This window comes from Onychostoma macrolepis, chromosome 15 (genome assembly GCF_012432095.1).
Source record: "Onychostoma macrolepis isolate SWU-2019 chromosome 15, ASM1243209v1, whole genome shotgun sequence".
Taxonomy (NCBI): domain Eukaryota; kingdom Metazoa; phylum Chordata; class Actinopteri; order Cypriniformes; family Cyprinidae; genus Onychostoma; species Onychostoma macrolepis.
Window position 1 is genome coordinate 24440110 of NC_081169.1, and position 23963 is coordinate 24464072.

At 34.6% G+C, this 23963-nt stretch overlaps 1 protein-coding gene, 1 long non-coding RNA gene and 1 pseudogene across 2 annotated transcripts; 2 read left to right on the plus strand and 1 right to left on the minus strand.

Annotated features, from left to right (window-relative positions):
- Window positions 1-982: 982 nt before the first annotated feature.
- LOC131520486 (chymotrypsin-like protease CTRL-1) lies at window positions 983-2872 on the plus strand. Its single transcript, XM_058744750.1, has 7 exons — window positions 983-1230; window positions 1358-1454; window positions 1542-1625; window positions 1736-1817; window positions 2153-2333; window positions 2435-2565; window positions 2646-2872. Exons 1-7 carry the CDS (start codon window positions 1176-1178, stop codon window positions 2805-2807), a joined length of 792 nt encoding a protein of 263 aa, XP_058600733.1. The 5' UTR covers window positions 983-1175; the 3' UTR covers window positions 2808-2872.
- Window positions 2461-12879, minus strand: LOC131520487 (uncharacterized). The gene is made up of 3 exons (XR_009266071.1): window positions 12834-12879; window positions 3147-3394; window positions 2461-2860 (listed from the first exon to the last, which is right to left on the minus strand). It is a non-coding gene; the product is annotated as an uncharacterized LOC131520487 (long non-coding RNA).
- A 5419-nt stretch (window positions 12880-18298) lies between these two features.
- Window positions 18299-20470, plus strand: LOC131520570 (chymotrypsin-like protease CTRL-1; annotated as a pseudogene).
- Window positions 20471-23963: the final 3493 nt, after the last annotated feature.

Here is a 23963-nt window from a genome sequence, read left to right on the forward strand (position 1 = left end):
ACATTCATATGTTCAATTGAAAGAAAAGAGGAAGAAGGGGTTTGATTATGTAAAGTACTTCACTGGTTGTATGTTGTTGTTCTTGTAAAAACTTTTAAAAAACAAAACAAAACAAAAAAACTTCTCAGCAGAACTGAGAGAGACATGATAAATATAAAAATGTTTTAAAAGCAGTTTCCTCTAAAAGAACAAAAACACATTCAGAAGTTTGATTGACAGAAATGATGAGGAAGGAAGTTTTCACATGTTGATTATGTAAAGCACTTCACTTGTTCTATTTTGTTGTTCTTGAGAAACCCTTAACGTATCCCAATGCTTTATGCTGTACACATACAAATGTTAAACCACATTGAATCAAAATAAAGTCTAAACATCTAGCATTTAATTCAGATATGTATTCACTCAGGCATTATTTTAAATTGCAAATGTAAAACAACAACAACAAAAAAACTTTCCAACATTAATTCTGTTCCTAAACAAACAATCACAATAAATAAATAAATGACTAAACAATGTGTTATTTTAATTCTGTACTAGTAAAGAAATTATAAATAAAACTTGACAACTTAATAGAGTTTACTGTATTGTGTTTTCTAAAACATCACTAGAAATGAATGTAATGTTGCTGAGGAGTGCAGTTAAAGCAAAATATAGATAAATGTTGAGAGAAAATGGTTGACTTGATTCTGGCTCTTTTCAGTGGCTATGATAAGATCGTTTAACTGGCTGTTTTATAATTTGACTGTTTTTTAGCTTCAGCGCAGTTCTCATAACTGACAATTTCACTCTCTTCCTGTTCAGCATCACTGACTTGAATTAAATGTCACAACAGCAACAACAAAATGTTTTCCACTGAAAACATTTCATAACATACAATGACAGAAGTAAAAGTATGATGCTTCTCCAGGAAACAGACAGAAGCCACGAACCCCTTCTTGAGGTCAAAGAATAGAAGTTTCCTCCTCTTTGCTCGTAAGTCACCTTCTCTGGACAATGAAGATGAAGATTGTCTTCATCGATAACAGATCTAAACATTCCTCAGCTATGAGTTCACTGGATCTGATGGGACGGCCCTCCATCACGTCTCAGATTGATCAGCTGCTGTAAATGATATAAAAGCAAGAGAGACGACCTACAGATACATCAGTGAGATACATCACACACTCATCTACATCATGACCTTCACCATCTTCTCCATCACCTGCCTTGCCCTGGTGGCCTCTGCTCTGGGTAAGTGTCTCCTTAAGTTTGCAAGAATAATGATGGGCAAATATATTTAGGAAACGCAAAACCTGCTTTAAGAGCTTCCTGTCTCATTCTTGTCTCATGAACAATGTGTTATGTTCTGTAATAACAGGTTGTGGAGTGCCTGCGATTAAACCACAGACGATCGGCAGCAAAATTGTGAACGGACAGGATGCTGTCTCTGGTTCTTGGCCCTGGCAGGTCTCTCTCAGGTAACTCATCTGTTTTTCAAACACACGCTTGTCTGATTTGTTTAAAGAGTAAATGTCATGTTTTTAAATGCTTTTATCTTTGAAACAGCTCCCCAATGGTTTCCACTTCTGCGGAGGATCCCTGATCAACAAGAACTGGGTTCTCACTGCTGCCCACTGCGCTGTTGCGTAAGAGTCTTCAATCTGACAAACATTTCATACAATAGTGGTTAATAGATGCTCTGTCTGCTTTCTGTCTGTCTTTTATCTATTTATTTTCTCTTTATCTCTCTTTTTAGGGTCGGCTATCACCGTGTCATTCTTGGAGAACATAATCGTGGCTCCAATGTTGAACCCATCCAGATCAAACTAGTTTCCAAGGTAACAACCTTTCATGATTTCAGAGATGAATAACAAAATGAGAGATCAACGATAGTGCTTTTCATGAACAACACAAATACTAATAATCATTCTTTAATCAAAACTGAATAGCTGAGGTCGTCTGTATGTGTACTTCTAAAAGCTGCCAAAATAAACTTTTAGTTTATTCATGAACATAAAATTCAGCATGTAAGAAAATGTCATATCTTAATCTCAGTGTAATGTGTCTAAAAAATGCATAAAATGACAACAGAAATTAAGAATGCTTGCATCTTAGATTATCTTTTATAAAGCTTTGGCTAGTAACCGGTTATCCATCTTTTGTGTATGTGCAGGTCATCACCCATCCGCTCTACAACAGATCGACTATCAACAATGACATTGCTCTGCTGAAACTGTCGTCTCCAGTCACATTTACTCCCCGTATCTCTCCTGTATGTCTGGCTCCATCAACCATCAACATCCTGCCTGGAACCCGCTGCTTCACCACTGGCTGGGGCCAGAATGCCACCACAAGTAAGTCATCTGTAAAACAAAGATGAACTGCAAGAATTATTGGTGTATGTTACATGTCTGATGTTTTTTTTTTTTTTTCTCTCTCTCTCTCTCTTTTGTAGCGAGCCCTATGATCCTGCAGCAAACAGGCATCCCCATCACGAGTCCTGCTGTGTGCAGACAGATCTGGGGTCAGAGCACTATCACTGATTCCATGATCTGTGCTGGAGGAGCTGGATCCTCGTCTTGCATGGTACGTAAAGACAGATCAAGATAAACACATTATCAAATCAATGTTGCTGCTGTTCAGTCTCAAATGTGTGTTTTCCACAGGGTGATTCTGGAGGTCCTCTGGTGTGTAAGCGTTCAGGGGTCTGGACTCTGGTGGGCTCTGTGTCCTGGGGAACCAGAACTTGTGACACCCGTTTTCCAGTAGTCTACGCCCGCATCTCCCAGCTACGCTCCTGGATCGACAGGACTGTCGCTTCCAACTAGAGCACCATTCTGTCATGTGATCTGTTACTTCATGTTACTGTTTTCTGTTCCAGCTGTACAGATAATGGAAATGTTTTAATAAAACAAATTAAAAAAAAGAAAAGTGTGTTGAAGAGTGAAATTAATCATCTAATTTTTCAAATGTAATGAGATAAGCTGCCATTATCCACATAATAATGTAGCAAAATTAAATATACATTTAATTAACTTTAAATTTTAAAGGAATATATCATTTCAAATTGCAATTAAAAAACTGCCTTCCACTTTCACAGTAACAAATGACAGACGACAGTAACGAAAGATACACCAACGGTGCAGACAAAACTACTAGATACTAACCTTCAAGCAAATCAGATTTATGTTCACACCAGAACAGCTTCTTTACAACCAAATACAAAAGCGTGAAGATTGATAAAGACTGATAACGTCGGCCACAAAAAGTCTCTCTGATCACATGACCACACTGAAAACTTTCGTTGGTATCCACTTCTGTACACGAGCCAAAACTATACAGATCTCTGTCCTCCATCCATGGTGCTGAAACATGTGACGTGTTTCATCAGAAGCCAAAGAAACCTGGAGAGAAACTGTTGAAAATGTTCCATTAGAATATGACAGACACTGGCGTTCCATTTAATTATTCAGGCAATCACTAAAATTAAATTCATTGTCATGTTTTCTTATGAAGTACTGAATAATGCTGATTGCTATCACATTGTTTCAGATTTATCTACACTTTCATGCGCTCAGTTTTTATATTTAAATTAACTGAATGAGTTACTGAGGATCTTTCTAATAATTGTTTGTTAGCCTACTGTAAGTGGATGACTTGCCAGTACTTTGTTTTAAAATGTATAAAAATACATGATGAGCTCAAATTATAATACTGTCATTATTGACTTCAAGGGGAAATTCTTCTTCTGTCAAATACAGAAAGCTTCATAAATTTGATTATGGAAAACACTTCAAAACCACATTAAGCCATTTTCACTTAATGTTACATTGCTAAACAATTTTAAAAGTGGTTTCATGAACACTAGGATGAAGTCCAGTTCCTTCCATTGTCTCCTCGATCACCTGATCTAAATGTATTTGAACGTTTAATCAGTGATTCTGAAGAACAGAATACATTCATACGTCCTTGATCCCTCAGTGAGCAGATTCATTTTCTTTATGAGGAATCATTCAGTAAATTACTAAAATGTCTGAAATAGCAAGCAAATATTTAAAAAACAAAACTGCTTTAATAGTAAAGGTATTGGAGATATTTAATACTACTCTATTAATACCTTATCAGTGGTCTTTAATATTATATTGTCATTATTATTGTTTCTTTTTTACCTTTTATATATATACACTGTCCTAACACTTTATTTCTCTCTATTTTTATGTACAGAAGACTACAATGAGCAGAAGCTAGAGCATTATGACAAAACTTCACGATCACTAAGTTGATTATCATCAGGATGACAAACAGAAGGCAGACTGCATGTTAAGTTGGGCGTCTCCACTGGTGACCAAAACAATTATTTCCAATAAGCTGAATTGTAGTGAAATTACATCTCTTCCTTGTCTCTTCCCAGCTCACAGAAGCAGAACTGGTAAAGTTACATTCTTGCCCAGTGTGAGACGATGACAAACTACTACAAACTCCACTACTTGTGGAGACTTGCACTGTTTTTCACTGTAAATGATGCCCAATATCAACAGTTCAAATCAGACACACAAACATACTAGTCACTGATTCAATCAAATTTAAATAATGTTTTAACAATGTTTGATATAATAAAAATTATTATTTAAATTAAATCGGGCATTATGAATAAACATTTAGCTATAAAGCAAACAAAAAGTTATGCACAATTAGACTGTGTATGTAATTATACTGATAAATAAAGGGATTTTTATTTACTAACCAAAAATGATTCCTTTTTGTTAGGTAACCTTTCATTATTTTAAAGTACGGAATTACACTTTTTTTCAATTGCTAACAAGCGTTTAGCAATACTTAAAGTAATTACACAGCAGCACACCTACATCACACAATTAGCCAATTAGTTAATTTTCTGGCCAAAACCTCATTTTGTTAAATAAATAAAAACTCTACATTTCAAAATGCTGAATACCTTTTTCTACATATACTAACTCTATCAAAACACAGCAAACATGATTCAAAATCGAATCATTCGGTCAAAACATTGGCACTGGTTTTCTATCCAATAGGAACATACAGTCAATCATAGTGCATAGACTGTCAAAATGATAACAATTAATGGCATTACTTGTCATGTCTCAGTTCTACCTGCATATAATAGACTACATAAAAATTCATAGTTTTTTTGTAATTTAGCCTTCAGTTTACCTTCATCTGAAAACCATTTTATATTTTTAACATTGTGTTTTTAAATTTTTTGCATTGTTCATTCTTGGCAACATACTATCTAAAACTGAATGAGTCATTACTTTATAGAATGTACAATAGAAAAAATAGGGTCCCCCTGAGTGAGTGTTGGAGTGTTGTGATGGTGACCCCCATGGTAGCTGATGCCAGGGATCAACAAGAATTCCAACATACATGGCCTTTGGTTACCATGCAAGCTTGTTTCGGTCACAGAATAAAAAAAGTAAAAACAGTAATTGTGACCTTTTTATCTCACAATTCAGACCTATATTGGAATTGTGAGCTTACATCTTGCAATTCAGACTTTATCAGAATTGTGAGATACTGTAAATTCACAATTGCAAGAAAAAAGTCAGAATTCTGAGATAACGTCACAATTACCCATTAGCCTTTATATTCCATGGCAGAAATAAGCTTTCATAGGTTCCACATGTGTAAGGGGAAAAAACATAAAAAAAATGCACAGTCTAACACACATTCTCACTCCTCTCCCCTACCTCTTCTCCCTTTTTCTGATCCAACTACTCCCCTACCTTCTACAACTATTCCTCTCCCGCTCCCAGGCATTATTTTTTTCTCTTTCTGCATCCACAAAACCAATTCAAAGGGGTATTTTTTACTTGTTGTTGACGTAATGGAAAGAGCTTCAACGCCTGACTATTCCTCCAAATGAGACTGGAATCAGCTATTTCTAAATAGTTCAGTGATCTGTTACTTAAAAGTGCTTATCAGGTGTTACAATATTTGGTCACACTTTATATTAGGTGGCCTTAACTACTATGTACTTACATCAAAAAATAAGTACAATGTACTTATTGTGTTCATACTGTATTGCAAAACACTATTGCTGCTACTGAGGTGGGATACGGGTAAGGTTAGGGACAGGTTTGGTGGTATATGGGTAGGTTTAAGGGTGGGTTAAGGTGTAAGGGATGGGTCAACAGTGTAATTATAAATGTAATTACAGAAATTAATTACAGATGTAATTACATATAGGTATTTTTAAAAATATAAGTACAATGTAAAAGCATGTATGTACACAATAATTGCATTGTACCAAATTATTAATATAAATGTAAGTACATAGTAGTTAAGGCCACCTAATATAAAGTGAGACCCAATATTTTATATAGAGAGATGTTTTCAATACTTTTGAGCTGCTGTTGTAGCAGAAGTAGAAACTTTATACTATATTTAAGGTTTGGAACATTAGGTCTTCAATTCTGGCATGCTGTGTTTAAGCATTTGTAAATATGAATAAAAAGATCCATGATTTTGATGTTGGGTACGCTTGTATTTAAAGAAAATGTAAGCATTTTAGAAACATGGTAATTGACTGCATATTGTGTGAAAAAAACACAAATTGTGCTAATGGTATGGTCACAACAGATGGATGTTGTGCTAATTGTGTTTAGAGTTTTGAAAATGTGACTACAGATTAGACAAAAGGATGTTAGCAATTGAAAAAAACTGTAATAAACTCATGAAAAGACATGAAGATCGATAAACACTGACTCACCAAAGAAGCTTACTGCATGTGTTTTTAGGCTTGTATATGTAACATTTACAAACTACCATTACTTGGAATATTTGACTACTTATATTAGGAAATGACTGATATTCCATAAATCTTTCATTTTTCATTCATTTTTCACTTTTCATTAACCAAGCCATAGTGCAAATTATTATTGATTATTTAGTGTTGTAAATTCAGACTGCTAACACTGTATCTGAAGGATGCTTCTCAGGACAGACTACACTAGCATTCATTAAACATCTACTACCCAATTGCATATGAATCAAGTTTTAAAAAAGTTCTGGTTACAGTGTTTAGTCATCTTGGAGAGAAATCAAATATCAGAATCTGCAAACAACATGGTTTAGAATTAGAATCAGAGGTAACACTTTAGAATACTGTTCCATTCAAAAGCATCAGTTTTCAAATCTCCCAGCATATTAATATTGTTTTGAAGTCATAGCATGACATTCTTCAAGTAATTGTGCGAAAATTACGCTTTATTAATTGCAACTCTGTAAATTTGTGTGAAAGTGTTCATTTATTTTGGAAACTGCAGTGATATGTAGTTATTGTTACGTATTTCATGTCACGCTAAAAAGTGCACCCAGGTACGTAAATGCCATGAGACCAGGTTGATAATAACTATTCAGGTGGTATTACATCCTTAAAGGAATTAGTCATTTTTTGGATCAGTATTCTAAAGTGAAGAGCACAATAACTCCATAGTAATTACTGAAGTCATTGTAAACTTTTAAGGTTTTTGTAAGGTCCTGGTTAGTAATTCATTTTGCTAGATTTGGTAACACTTAAATCATTACTAGTGGATTACCGTGATCTTCACTTTAGAATACTGATCCAAATAATTAGTAGTTTCTTCAGAAGGATATAGTAACACTTGGGTCATTATTATCCAAAACCTTACATATATCTCAAAAGCTCACAATGACATCAGTCAATATTAGGAAGTAGTGATGATTTTCAATTTAGAATACTGATCCAAGTAATTAGTAGTTCCTTTAGAAGGATTTGGTAATACTTGAGTCATTACTAGTGGGTTACCATGACCTTCATTTTAGAATTAATTATACATTATGCATAATTCACATTAATTATGAACCTGTATACAGTAGTTCTTTACATTTGTCTTACGTTGCAAACACTTTCGCCATAATATTATATTTTTGGATATATCATATACACACAGTTATTCAAAACATAAAGCTCTTCTTTCATGAGCTCTTATGTACAAGATTGAAAATAGTTGGCAGAGAGATTAAAAATTCCATGAAAAATTCATTATAAACATGAACGCAAAATTGAAAACAAACTTTTTTTTTTTTTTTTAACTGTAAGCATTCGTGGTTCTGAATACAGTATTAGACAGTAAGAAAGAAAGGAAATACATTGTTTGCATCCATTGTTCAAAACCTACAGTTTTTCTTCGTCACTTTGGTGCATTTCTCAACTTATCCTTATTGTAATACTGGTAAAGAAGTATGTGCATTTCTCAAAACAATTTGTGCAAACAGCACCACACAATGGATTACCTGCAAAAGCCTGTAACTTACTCAAAATATTTAGTTCATCTTTCAAAAGTAAGTATTTATGTCAATGAACATATTAGTGCCATCAGAACAAAAAGTCCTTGTTTCATTGTTCACAAACAAGATAGTCAAAATACTTAGTCATGTTGTCAAAATAACACAGCACTCTGTTAGTATTACCTGATGTAAACTATGACAACAGTTTGGATGACAGTTACTGTACTGAAATGCAGAAGGCTGCACTTCTTATGTATGCCATATATCCATTTCAAAAGTACAAATTTACTCTACTGTATGTGTGATATTGATTAAAAAGGGCAACATTTTGAGCAACATGACATTAGCAACTGATAATGTAGGAAACCGCAGACAAATGTACATAATCAGTTGCATGAATGTACCAAAGCAATCACAACTTGTTCAAAAGAATGAGAAACTGCTTTTATGATGTGCACAAGTGACTAGATGAAGTGTAGGTTGAACAAAGTAGTTTTGAGAATTTCATTTTTGATCTGAGAAATGCATCAAAGCGACGAAACAAGAAAAACTGTATAACTTGACCTGTGCCTATTTATAGGCCTATTCTAAAGCCACGATTGGTTGGTGTTAAATAAAGCAATGAGTGTTTGTGCATGTGAGGAGTCAGTGTGAAGCACTGATGAATTAGTGTGGCATTTTAAATGGTTGTGTTCGAAAAAGGAAATCAAGATACTTCCTGTTAGATTTGTGTGTGTTACACAGAGAATTGTGTGTTGTGTTTTGCATAAAGTGTTTTCTGAAATTGAAAACTGAATCAAATGCCAAGAATTAGTGTACGGTTTTGCAGATTTGGTGTGTGGTTCTGGTGTTTGAGTGTCAGGTTTCAGAAATTGTGTAACAAGTAAAGATTTTGTGTGTAAGCAGTTGAAAAAAACTGTAGTAGTTCTCCAGGATATATATGAAAAATAGTAGTTATTGATTAGCTAATAGTGAACTACCAGTTTCAACTGAGCGCTATTACTTACTAAATCATTAATCAGAGTTTCTTGTTAGGTATAGTATTTACTACAATGTTAATAGTGCATTAGTCACTTGTTCCTGTGTAGTTATTCATTAACGAAGGAAGAGTATTCTAAAGTGTTACCGAATCAGATTATCTTTCTGGTTTTTGATGGTTCACAGAACTGAGAGAGATGTGGTAAATGTGATTATGGTTGGGGCTATATTAATAATAGGCCTATATTATATATTAATTGCACAGTGTGAGATTCATTGGGAAGTTTCGGGAATGACATCTGCATATTTATGCTGGATTTGCTCTCGAAGTAGCAGTGTTTGGCATATTGATAGCAATATGGGACAAAATATGTGAAAATGTGCATTACAGTTTTTTACGATTGCTTACACACTAAAATAAAAAATAACACACAGTTAGTGAAACCTAACACTCAAGGAGCACAAACTCAGCCCAAATATGCACAACAATAAGCACATTCTCAGCCTCACACTTTTTGCAAAACATTACACACATTGTATTGCAAAACACTAAACACACTTCTCAACATTAGACACAGAAATCTAACATAATGTCGCTTCTTTGCAATTTCAAGGCACTGCTTTCAATAATACCACCCCTATAAACCAATTGATCAACCATGGCCATCAGGTGTGCAGACACTTAGGTGCTTAACTGTAAACTCAACAATCAGGTGTAAGCACTATAAAAAGGCAACAGGTGAATTTTTGTATTCAACAAAAATGAAAGGCAGTGTTGCAGTAAGAGGAAGAGGAATACTGTAAGAAAAAACATCTTTGGCCACAGAGCTTTTGAATGTCCCAGGTCAACAAGGTGGTCACATCACAATATATGGAGGCAATCACTCAGAATGGGGTCCTCATGCCAAAATAGCTCCTTACAACACCGACCACATCACGTTTTTAGATAGACTACTTATTGGACAGACTAGGAATCTGTTTCCATTATTCTAGTACCTCCCACAACACTCTCCCTTCCTTTCCTTTTTCCCTTCTGCATGTCAGTGGAAGGTTTATGACCTCCGACCCTATGTTATACCCCTCACTGCAGCTATGGAGGAGGCCTGTGACCTACTGTAATAGATGCAGAGTCTGTGTAAGGATGGAGTCACCATTAAAGAAGATTCTTCACTCGCTGTTTTGCGAGGGAGGACACTGTCTGTCATGTGGATGAAGTGACTATATCCAGCTAGGCGAAGAGACAATGTCTATTTTTTTTTTTTTTTTTTAAACTTACAGTACAATACGTAAAGTGACATTTTGTTACAGTATTATGAATCTCCATGTCAACATTTTGGGGCGTGTTGAGAAATAAATGAGTTTCTTCAGTCTGCAACATTGGTCTTGTGTATTGTTTGGTGGATTTACATTATATTTGTACTTTGTTGATGGTAGCCTACTCTAATCATAGGGAAGTAGAAGTGCTAAAAGTGTTTTAGGTTTATCACAGCAGAGTGTAACTCGTGCAAACAGAGTATAGTAAATGTGAAACGTGTGTTTCATATGGTAACAAAGTGTGTTTTTTAAACAGAAGTGTATAGTTTTTACAAGAGTATTTAATTATGCAAAGGATCTGTAGTGTTTTGCTAATTGGGTGTGTGGTTGTGCTAATTGTGTGTAGTGTTTTGAAAACACGGGCCCTGTTTTGAAAATCGTGCTTAAGCAATCCAAAAAAACTGTAAGCAGGAGTGCACTTTTCCACACAAGATCGGCCCAAAGAGGACTTCTTTTACTGTATATATGGTCATGCAACTGAAAGAACCTCAACACCTAAGTGTGTTTCTTAGATGGGAATCAGCTGTAATTTCTATATTTGCATAGCTTCAATCACCTGTTTCTCATTAGCAATGGAATAAAATACAAGGGACATATTTGTGTTTCAATTCACAATATGAACAGCTGTTCACTTTGACTTTAGCCTATAAGTTAGTTTTAGAACATGATGTTATCTGTTCTGATATACAGTGTGAAAGCATTTTGAAAATTTGACAGTAAAATTACATTGTTTTGATCTTGATTGAGCTTGAGTGTGAAAGAAGTTCAAGCATTTTAAATTTGTGTTAACTGTATGCATTTTGTGTCAAAGCAACAAGAAATGTGTTAATTGTATAGCCTACACAGACGGATGTTGTGCTAACTGTGTTAAGAGTTTAGGAAAATTGTTAGAAGTATTGGAAAAATTGTCATAGCGATTGTAAAACTGTAATCTTACTGAATGAGTTATTGAGAATCTTTATATATATATATATATATATATATATATATATATATCTTTATATATATATATATATATATATATATATATATATATATATATATATATATTGATTCAGTTCTGTTGCATAATTGTGTAAAATTCATCAATTGTACATACATGTGCTTATGCATGTATGTGCAAGTGCTGACAAACTCTAAGCTTCACTGCAGTCAAAACAAGCAAAAGACATGAGAGAATTTTTCACATCTGTTTGGCGTGTTGCTTATTATTTTATGTTTGTGTGAGTTACTACGTAAAAATAAAATTTTTAGAAGAATTAGTTTTTAAATAGTTTTGACAGAAGTGTTTGCTTTTGCAAGGTATGTGTGACGTTTTGCATGTAGTGTGTGTGTGTTTGTAGTTTTGTGTGTAGAGTTTTAAGAAATGGAGCCATAGTTTCAAAAACTGCGTGTAAGCATTTTGAAAAACTGTAATATTACTCTAATCAGCGGTCCTTGATATTATATTGTCATTATTGTTATTCTGGTAACACTTTAGAATAGGGAACACTTATTAACTATTAACTACGACTTTTCCCTCAATAAACTCCTAATTTGCTGCTTATTAATAGTTAATAAGGTAGTTGTTAAGTTTAGGTATTGGGTAGGATTAGGGATGTAGAATAAGGTCATGTAGAATAAATTAATAATATGTGCTTAATTACTACTAATAAATGGCTAATATTCTAGTAATATGCATGCTAATTAGCAACTAGTTAAGAGACCCTAAAATAAAGTGTTACCGTCAGGGGCGTTAATTTCATCTGACAGTAGGGGGGGACAATAAACGTAAAATTTCTCAAGAGCAATTTTTGAAGGGGACACAAATAATACAGCCAAAATTGTACTTGCAAGGATAGATATGTGTACACAGCATGTGTACATAGCATGGAGACCGTGTTTAAATATGAGTTCATGGTTCACCACGCGGTCATATTATAATTATTATTTTGCGTCATCCATAGTATTTTAGGTTTCGTCTCTTCGCATTAATTCAACCGCATTAAACCCACTGATCTGCCACTTAACATCATAGTGAACGAAACCCAACACATGGGTCTACAATATTAGCCTAATATCAGTTCACACACAGGCTTATCGCCATGTTAGTTGTAGTGGGTGACAAGCTACGATATTAAGCTTGTCAAACTTATAATCGCTCATAGAAAATACATCGGATGTCATAATTTTTTTGTCATGACTAATTTATTAATGCATCATCTGTATTAAAGATAAAGAATCATTTCACTCGATGTTTAAAGAGAATAAAATAGCCTTGACAGCCTACTTACACATAACTAACTTGCTCTCTCTCACCGGACTCGTGTGTGTGTATCGGTAAAGAAGGAAAGCAGGCAGTGGACCAAACCACTGTGAGGAAAGGGAGGGGGGAATCAAAACATTTCTGAACTTAAAACGTTTTTTTTTTTTTGCGTTTATTTTGTTTTACTAATCACACAATTATTTTAAGTATATGTCCATTATATTATTTTCAATACACAGAGTCACTTGTAATGATATTTTTAGGGGGGGACAAGCCTCAGATGGAAGTTCGCCTATAGTTACCGTTATTTGTCTTTTTTAACCTTACCTTTTTTTAACTTTTTTATTTATCCAAACACTTTGTTTCTCTCTATTTTTATGTACAGAAGACTACAGAATGAGCAGAAGCTAGAGCATTATGACAAAACTTCACGATCAATAAGTTCATTATCATCAAGATGACAAACAGAAGGCAGACTGCTTGTTAAGTTGGGCGTCTCCACTGGTGACAAAAACTGTTATTTACAATAAGCTTCATTGTAGTTAAGTATGTCTCTTCCTTGTCTCTTTCCTGCTCACAGAAGCAGAACTGGTTACATTTTGCCCAGTGTGAGGCAATGACAATCTACTGATGAGACAAACTCAGTTCAAGAACAGGGACTGTCCAGGAGCTTTATTTGAGATCATTGTTGACTTGCATTGTTGTCACTGAACATCCTGCAGTATTTTAGATCTAAATCATACCAGAGCTGCATTGATGACTAAAATAGAAACTAAAACTGCTTTTTGCTGCTTTTTATTTCAAAATGACTAATCTGAAATGACTGCCTAATAATCAGGATACAATAAATCCAATAATACTTTGTGGAGACTTGCACTGTTTTTCACTGTATGATGCCCAATATCAACAGTTCAAATCAGACACACAAACATACTAGTCACTGATTCAATCAAATTTAAAATAATATTTTATGACTGCCTGATAGAATAAAAATTATTAATTAAATCAGGCAGGAGAAACATAAATTTAGCCATTAATTAGACTGTATATGTAATTATACTAAGAAAAAAAAAACTTTTTTTTTATTTACTACCTAACCTTCCATTATTTTTAATGAAATCACATGAACTTGATGTTCCCATACCACCAAACACAAAGAGATGAAGATCGATAAACACTGACAGCAACTTCAGACCTAAACCTAAAATCCCCTCTGATCACATGATGCATCTTTTCTATTTACTCTGACAGTGTTGCTCTTTTTTTTCCCTCTGTCCTTGGTTTTAAAATTGTTGGAACTGTGGTCTCTTCACAAATGTCTAACTCACCGGCAGCCAAAGAAAGTTCCTGCATGTGTTTTTATACATGTATACAGAATAACCTTTACAAACTACCATCATTTGTAATTTCCTAACAGAAAAGTCAAATATTCCAAAGACTGAATTCCGTAAGTCTTTCATTTTTTATTTATTTTTCACTTTTCATTAACCTGTTAACCCGCACCGGCCCGCAGGCGTGCCTATCTTGCTTTCATGTTTACCATGATTTTTTCAACATCTCTCTGCCAATTGCTTTTAATCTTGTATGCACATAGGAGCTCATGAAAGAAGAGCTTTAGGTTTTGAATAACTGTGAGCATATATGATATATCCCAAAATATACGTTTGCAACGTAAGACTAATTGTTTGCTTTTGAGATGTGTTTATGATATTTTGAATGCAGTGCTACATTTTGTAGGAGATGTTTTGAAAAAAGAGGCAAAGTTTTAAAAATGTGTGTAAGCAGCTGAAAAAAAAAACCTGTATAGAGAAAAAATAGTTTACTTGATGCTAGCTTTTTGTGGCTATGATAAAATGTCCTATAAGAACTACTTCTTGTTTTATCTAAACTGCTTGTGCTGTCATAAACTGATTTTAGACCTTTTAGTTTCAATTCAGTGCAGTTCTCATAACTGACCATTTCAATCTCTTGCTGTTCAGCATCAATGATTTAAATAGATTAAAAAGTCACAACAGACAACGGCAACAACAAAAATGTTTTCCATCGAAAACATTTCATAACATACAATAACAGATGTGAAAGTATGATGCTTCTCAAGGAAATAAACAGAGTCCCTCCCTCTTCAGTATCACTGTCTTGAATGGCTTGTCAAAGTTGAATACGGGATTAGATAATGTCACAGACTTATTGGAAAAGCAGCTGTATTACTGAAAGTATAGCGGAAACACTTAAGCAAGCAACAACAAAACAACTTCTAATCCAAAACATTTCATAACATACAATGAGAGAGCTGAAATCATGATGCTTCTCAAGAAAATAGACAGAAGACTTAAACCCTTCATGAGGTCAAAGAATGGAGAATTCATCCTCTTTGCACGCGGACATCAGCTCTGGACAATGAAATGCAGATTGTCTCCAGCGATAAAAGGAAAGGAAAGGAAGTGACGTGTGGTGACCCATACTCGGAATTTGTGCTCTGCATTTACCCATCCAAACACACAAAAGTGGGCAGCCATATTGCTGCAGTGCCCGGGGAGCAGTTGGGGTCTCAAGGGTCTCACAAGCTTTAGAAGTTTCCAAGTATGTTATAAATATATTTACAAAATGCAAAACCTGCCTTAAAAGTTTCCTGTTTCATTCTGGACTCTGGTGGGTTCTCTGTCTTGGGGAAGATGCAATTGTGACACCCGTATTCCAGTAGTCTATGCCCGCATCTCCCAGCTGCGCTCCTGGATCGACAGGACTATCGCTTCCACCTAGAGCACCAGTCTGAGTATTTATCTACCAAAAGAAGCAAAAGCACATTTTAATTATGTAATAAAGCTGATCTCTGTTGGTGGTGTTTTTCCTGAGTTTGAGTCAGTCTGTGGTTCCTGTGATCTGTTACTTCATGTTACTCTTTTCCTGTTCCAGCTGTAGAGATAATAAAAAAAAATCTTTAATAAAAGATAAAGAAAAAAAAAGAAGAATGTGTTGGAGAGTGAATCTGATTATTTTAAAATGTAATGAGATAAGTAGCCATTATGCATAGTAATACAGCAAAATGAAATATACATTTAATTAACTTTAAATGTTAAAGGAATATATCATTTTAATTTGCAATTAAAAAACTGCCTTCTAACAAACGACAGACAACAGTAACGTAAGATACACCAACAGTGCAGGCAAAACTTTTAAATCAGATTTATGTTCACACCAGAACAGCTTCTTTACAAAGCGTGAAGATTGATGAAGACTGATAACGTTGGCCACAAAAGTCTCTCTGATCACATGACCACACTGAAAACTTTCTTTGGTATCCACTTCTGTACACGAGCCAAAACGATACAGATCTCTGTCCTCCATCCATGGTGCTGAAACATGTGACGTGTTTCATCAGAAGCCAAAGAAACTTTGGAGAGAAACTGTTGAAAATGTTCCATTAAAATATGACAGACACTGACGTTCCATTTATTTATTCAGGCAATCACTGAAATTAAATTCATAGTCATGTTTTCGGTAACAATTTATTTTAGGGTCTCTTATCTAGTAGCTAATTAGCATGCATATTAATAGACTATTAGCCATTTATTAGTAGTAATTAAGCACATATTAATGCCTTATTCTACATGACCTTATTCTACATCCCTAATCCTACCCAATACCTAAACTTAACAACCACCTTATTAACTATTAATAAGCAGAAAATTAGGAGTTTATTGAGGGAAAAGGCATAGTTAATAGTTAATAAGTGTTCCCTATTCTAAAGTGTTACCATGTTTTCTTATGAAGTACTGAATAATGCTGATTGCTATTAGATTGCTTCAGATTATCTACACTTTCAGGAGCTAAATTTTTATGTTTAAATCTACTGAATGACTTACTGAGAATCTTGCTTTAAAAAATTTGGTTAGCATACTTTAAGTCGATGACTTGTCAGTCATTCAAATTTATAAAAAATCCTCATGAGAGGAAATTATAATACTGTCATTATTGACATTGTCATGAATACTATAAAATGAATTCAAGTGAAAATTCTCCTTCACAATAAGCCATTTATGTAGTGTTTTATTGCTCAACAAATTCAGTAGTGGTTTCATGAACACTAGGATGAAGTCCAGTCTCTTCCATTGTCTCCTCAATCACCTGATCTACTTAAATATATTACAACTTAGTCAGTGATTCTGAAGAGCAGAATACATTTCTACATCCTACATCCCTCATTGAACAGAATCATTTTCTTTATGAGTAATCATGCAGTATCTAACTAAATAAATGTCTGGATTTGTAAGAAAATATTTTAAAAACAAACCAAAACTGTTTTAATGGTAAAGGTTCTGAAGACATTTGATACTGCTTTACCTAATCAGCTGTCCTTGACATTACATATTGTTTTACCTTGTTTTTATGTAAACTGTCCAAACATTTTATTTCTTTCTATTTTAATGTACGGAGACTACAGAATGAGTTGAAGCAAGCGCATTATGGCATAACTTCATGATCAGTCAATCAACAAACAGAAGGCAGTCTGTATATGTAAAGTTGGCTGTCTCCACTGGTGACCAAAACAATGATTGCCAATAAGCTGTAATGTTTTTAATCATGTCTCTTCCTTGAGGTTCATGTCGTAGCAAAATAATGTTTATCTAAAAAATGTTCATCCTATTACCCACAAAACTACACCTCCTCCTCATAGCGTTAAAAAGTTCTGGTTACTGCGTTTAGTCATCTTGCCAAGAAATCAAACTATATCAGAATCTGACCAAACCACATGTTTAGAGCTAGATGAGCCAGATTATCTTTATTATCTGGTTTTTGATGGTTAGCTGAACTAAGAGGGATGTGGTAAATATAACAATGTTTTGAAAGAAATGAATCACATTCATATGTTCAATTGAAAGAAAAGAGGAAGAAGGGGTTTGATTATGTAAAGTACTTCACTGGTTGTATGTTGTTGTTCTTGTAAAACTTTTAAAAACAAAACAAAACAAAAAAACTTCTCAGCAGAACTGAGAGAGACATGATAAATATAAAAATGTTTTAAAAGCAGTTTCCTCTAAAAGAACAAAAACACATTCAGAAGTTTGATTGACAGAAATGATGAGGAAGGACGTTTTCACATGTTGATTATGTAAAGCACTTCACTTGTTCTATTTTGTTGTTCTTGAGAAACCCTTAACGTATCCCAATGCTTTATGCTGTACACATACAAATGTTAAACCACATTGAATCAAAATAAAGTCTAAACATCTAGCATTTAATTCAGATATGTATTCACTCAGGCATTATTTTAAATTGCAAATGTAAAACAACAACAACAAAAAAACTTTCCAACATTAATTCTGTTCCTAAACAAACAATCACAATAAATAAATAAATGACTAAACAATGTGTTATTTTAATTCTGTACTAGTAAAGAAATTATAAATAAAACTTGACAACTTAATAGAGTTTACTGTATTGTGTTTTCTAAAACATCACTAGAAATGAATGTAATGTTGCTGAGGAGTGCAGTTAAAGCAAAATATAGATAAATGTTGAGAGAAAATGGTTGACTTGATTCTGGCTCTTTTCAGTGGCTATGATAAGATCGTTTAACTGGCTGTTTTATAATTTGACTGTTTTTTTTAGCTTCAGCGCAGTTCTCATAACTGACAATTTCACTCTCTTCCTGTTCAGCATCACTGACTTGAATTAAATGTCACAACAGCAACAACAAAAATGTTTTCCACTGAAAACATTTCATAACATACAATGACAGAAGTAAAAGTATGATGCTTCTCCAGGAAACAGACAGAAGCCACGAACCCCTTCTTGAGGTCAAAGAATAGAGAAGTTTCCTCCTCTTTGCTCGTAAGTCACCTTCTCTGGACAATGAAGATGAAGATTGTCTTCATCGATAACAGATCTAAACATTCCTCAGCTATGAGTTCACTGGATCTGATGGGACGGCCCTCCATCACGTCTCAGATTGATCAGCTGCTGTAAATGATATAAAAGCAAGAGAGACGACCTACAGATACATCAGTGAGATACATCACACACTCATCTACATCATGACCTTCACCATCTTCTCCATCACCTGCCTTGCCCTGGTGGCCTCTGCTCTGGGTAAGTGTCTCCTTAAGTTTGCAAGAATAACGATGGGCAAATATATTTAGGAAACGCAAAACCTGCTTTAAGAGCTTCCTGTCTCATTCTTGTCTCATGAACAATGTGTTATGTTCTGTAATAACAGGTTGTGGAGTGCCTGCGATTAAACCACAGACGATCGGCAGCAAAATTGTGAACGGACAGGATGCTGTCTCTGGTTCTTGGCCCTGGCAGGTCTCTCTCCAGGTAACTCATCTGTTTTTCAAACACACGCTTGTCTGATTTGTTTAAAGAGTAAATGTCATGTTTTTAAATGCTTTTATCTTTGAAACAGCTCCCCAATGGTTTCCACTTCTGCGGAGGATCCCTGATCAACAAGAACTGGGTTCTCACTGCTGCCCACTGCACTGTTGCGTAAGAGTCTTCAATCTGACAAACATTTCATACAATAGTGGTTAATAGATGCTCTGTCTGCTTTCTGTCTGTCTTTTATCTATTTATTTTCTCTTTATCTCTCTTTTTAGGGTCGGCTATCACCGTGTCATTCTTGGAGAACATAATCGTGGCTCCAATGTTGAACCCATCCAGATCAAACTAGTTTCCAAGGTAACAACCTTTCATGATTTCAGAGATGAATAACAAAATGAGAGATCAACGATAGTGCTTTTCATGAACAACACAAATACTAATAATCATTCTTTAATCAAAACTGAATAGCTGAGGTCGTCTGTATGTGTACTTCTAAAGCTGCCAAAATAAACTTTTAGTTTATTCATGAACATAAAATTCAGCATGTAAGAAAATGTCATATCTTAATCTCAGTGTAATGTGTCTAAAAAATGCATAAAATGACAACAGAAATTAAGAATGCTTGCATCTTAGATTATCTTTTATAAAGCTTTGGCTAGTAACCGGTTATCCATCTTTTGTGTATGTGCAGGTCATCACCCATCCGCTCTACAACAGATCGACTATCAACAATGACATTGCTCTGCTGAAACTGTCGTCTCCAGTCACATTTACTCCCCGTATCTCTCCTGTATGTCTGGCTCCATCAACCATCAACATCCTGCCTGGAACCCGCTGCTTCACCACTGGCTGGGGCCAGAATGCCACCACAAGTAAGTCATCTGTAAAACAAAGATGAACTGCAAGAATTATTGGTGTATGTTACATGTCTGATGTTTTTTTTTTTTTTTCTCTCTCTCTCTCTCTTTTGTAGCGAGCCCTATGATCCTGCAGCAAACAGGCATCCCCATCACGAGTCCTGCTGTGTGCAGACAGATCTGGGGTCAGAGCACTATCACTGATTCCATGATCTGTGCTGGAGGAGCTGGATCCTCGTCTTGCATGGTACGTAAAGACAGATCAAGATAAACACATTATCAAATCAATGTTGCTGCTGTTCAGTCTCAAATGTGTGTTTTCCACAGGGTGATTCTGGAGGTCCTCTGGTGTGTAAGCGTTCAGGGTCTGGACTCTGGTGGGCTCTGTGTCCTGGGGAACCAGAACTTGTGACACCCGTTTTCCAGTAGTCTCGCCCGCATCTCCCAGCTACGCTCCTGGATCGACAGGACTGTCGCTTCCAACTAGAGCACCATTCTGTCATGTGATCTGTTACTTCATGTTACTGTTTTCTGTTCCAGCTGTACAGATAATGGAAATGTTTTAATAAAACAAATTAAAAAAAAGAAAAGTGTGTTGAAGAGTGAAATTAATCATCTAATTTTTCAAATGTAATGAGATAAGCTGCCATTATCCACATAATAATGTAGCAAAATTAAATATACATTTAATTAACTTTAAATTTTAAAGGAATATATCATTTCAAATTGCAATTAAAAAACTGCCTTCCACTTTCACAGTAACAAATGACAGACGACAGTAACGAAAGATACACCAACGGTGCAGACAAAACTACTAGATACTAACCTTCAAGCAAATCAGATTTATGTTCACACCAGAACAGCTTCTTTACAACCAAATACAAAAGCGTGAAGATTGATAAAGACTGATAACGTCGGCCACAAAAAGTCTCTCTGATCACATGACCACACTGAAAACTTTCGTTGGTATCCACTTCTGTACACGAGCCAAAACTATACAGATCTCTGTCCTCCATCCATGGTGCTGAAACATGTGACGTGTTTCATCAGAAGCCAAAGAAACCTGGAGAGAAACTGTTGAAAATGTTCCATTAGAATATGACAGACACTGGCGTTCCATTTAATTATTCAGGCAATCACTAAAATTAAATTCATTGTCATGTTTTCTTATGAAGTACTGAATAATGCTGATTGCTATCACATTGTTTCAGATTTATCTACACTTTCATGCGCTCAGTTTTATATTTAAATTAACTGAATGAGTTACTGAGGATCTTTCTAATAATTGTTTGTTAGCCTACTGTAAGTGGATGACTTGCCAGTACTTTGTTTTAAAATGTATAAAAATACATGATGAGCTCAAATTATAATACTGTCATTATTGACTTCAAGGGGAAATTCTTCTTCTGTCAAATACAGAAAGCTTCATAAATTTGATTATGGAAAACACTTCAAAACCACATTAAGCCATTTTCACTTAATGTTACATTGCTAAACAATTTTAAAAGTGGTTTCATGAACACTAGGATGAAGTCCAGTTCCTTCCATTGTCTCCTCGATCACCTGATCTAAATGTATTTGAACGTTTAATCAGTGATTCTGAAGAACAGAATACATTCATACGTCCTTGATCCCTCAGTGAGCAGATTCATTTTCTTTATGAGGAATCATTCAGTAAATTACTAAAATGTCTGAAATAGCAAGCAAATATTTAAAAAACAAAACTGCTTTAATAGTAAAGGTATTGGAGATATTTAATACTACTCTATTAATACCTTATCAGTGGTCTTTAATATTATATTGTCATTATTATTGTTTCTTTTTTACCTTTTATATATATACACTGTCCTAACACTTTATTTCTCTCTATTTTTATGTACAGAAGACTACAATGAGCAGAAGCTAGAGCATTATGACAAAACTTCACGATCACTAAGTTGATTATCATCAGGATGACAAACAGAAGGCAGACTGCATGTTAAGTTGGGCGTCTCCACTGGTGACCAAAACAATTATTTCCAATAAGCTGAATTGTAGTGAAATTACATCTCTTCCTTGTCTCTTCCCAGCTCACAGAAGCAGAACTGGTAAAGTTACATTCTTGCCCAGTGTGAGACGATGACAAACTACTACAAACTCCACTACTTGTGGAGACTTGCACTGTTTTTCACTGTAAATGATGCCCAATATCAACAGTTCAAATCAGACACACAAACATACTAGTCACTGATTCAATCAAATTTAAATAATGTTTTAACAATGTTTGATATAATAAAAAATATTATTTAAATTAAATCGGGCATTATGAATAAACATTTAGCTATAAAGCAAACAAAAAGTTATGCACAATTAGACTGTGTATGTAATTATACTGATAAATAAAGGGATTTTTATTTACTAACCAAAAATGATTCCTTTTTGTTAGGTTACCTTTCATTATTTTAAAGTACGGAATTACACTTTTTTTCAATTGCTAACAAGCGTTTACCAATACTTAAAGTAATTACACAGCAGCACACCTACATCACACAATTAGCCAATTAGTTAATTTTCTGGCCAAAACCTCATTTTGTTAAATAAATAAAAACTCTACATTTCAAAATGCTGAATACCTTTTTCTACATATACTAACTCTATCAAAACACAGCAAACATGATTCAAAATCGAATCATTCGGTCAAAACATTGGCACTGGTTTTCTATCCAATAGGAACATACAGTCAATCATAGTGCATAGACTGTCAAAATGATAACAATTAATGGCATTACTTGTCATGTCTCAGTTCTACCTGCATATAATAGACTACATAAAAATTCATAGTTTTTTTGTAATTTAGCCTTCAGTTTACCTTCATCTGAAAACCATTTTATATTTTTAACATTGTGTTTTTAAATTTTTTGCATTGTTCATTCTTGGCAACATACTATCTAAAACTGAATGAGTCATTACTTTATAGAATGTACAATAGAAAAAATAGGGTCCCCCTGAGTGAGTGTTGGAGTGTTGTGATGGTGACCCCCATGGTAGCTGATGCCAGGGATCAACAAGAATTCCAACATACATGGCCTTTGGTTACCATGCAAGCTTGTTTCGGTCACAGAATAAAAAAGTAAAAACAGTAATTGTGACCTTTTATCTCACAATTCAGACCTATATTGGAATTGTGAGCTTACATCTTGCAATTCAGACTTTATCAGAATTGTGAGATACTGTAAATTCACAATTGCAAGAAAAAGTCAGAATTCTGAGATAACGTCACAATTACCCATTACCCTTTATATTCCATGGCAGAAATAAGCTTTCATAGGTTCCACATGTGTAAGGGAAAAAACATAAAAAATGCACAGTCTAACACACATTCTCACTCCTCTCCCTACCTCTTCTCCCTTTTTCTGATCCAACTACTCCCCTACCTTCTACAACTATTCCTCTCCCGCTCCCAGGCATTATTTTTCTCTTTCTGCATCCACAAAACCAATTCAAAGGGGTATTTTTACGTTTAATCAGTGATTCTGAAGAACAGAATACATTCATACGTCCTTGATCCCTCAGTGAGCAGATTCATTTTCTTTATGAGGAATCATTCAGTAAATTACTAAAATGTCTGAAATAGCAAGCAAATATTTAAAAAACAAAACTGCTTTAATAGTAAAGGTATTGGAGATATTTAATACTACTCTATTAATACCTTATCAGTTGTCTTTAATATTATATTGTCATTATTATTGTTTCTTTTTTACCTTTTATATATATACACTGTCCTAACACTTTATTTCTCTCTATTTTTATGTACAGAAGACTACAATGAGCAGAAGCTAGAGCATTATGACAAAACTTCACGATCACTAAGTTGATTATCATCAGGATGACAAACAGAAGGCAGACTGCATGTTAAGTTGGGCGTCTCCACTGGTGACCAAAACAATTATTTCCAATAAGCTGAATTGTAGTGAAATTACATCTCTTCCTTGTCTCTTCCC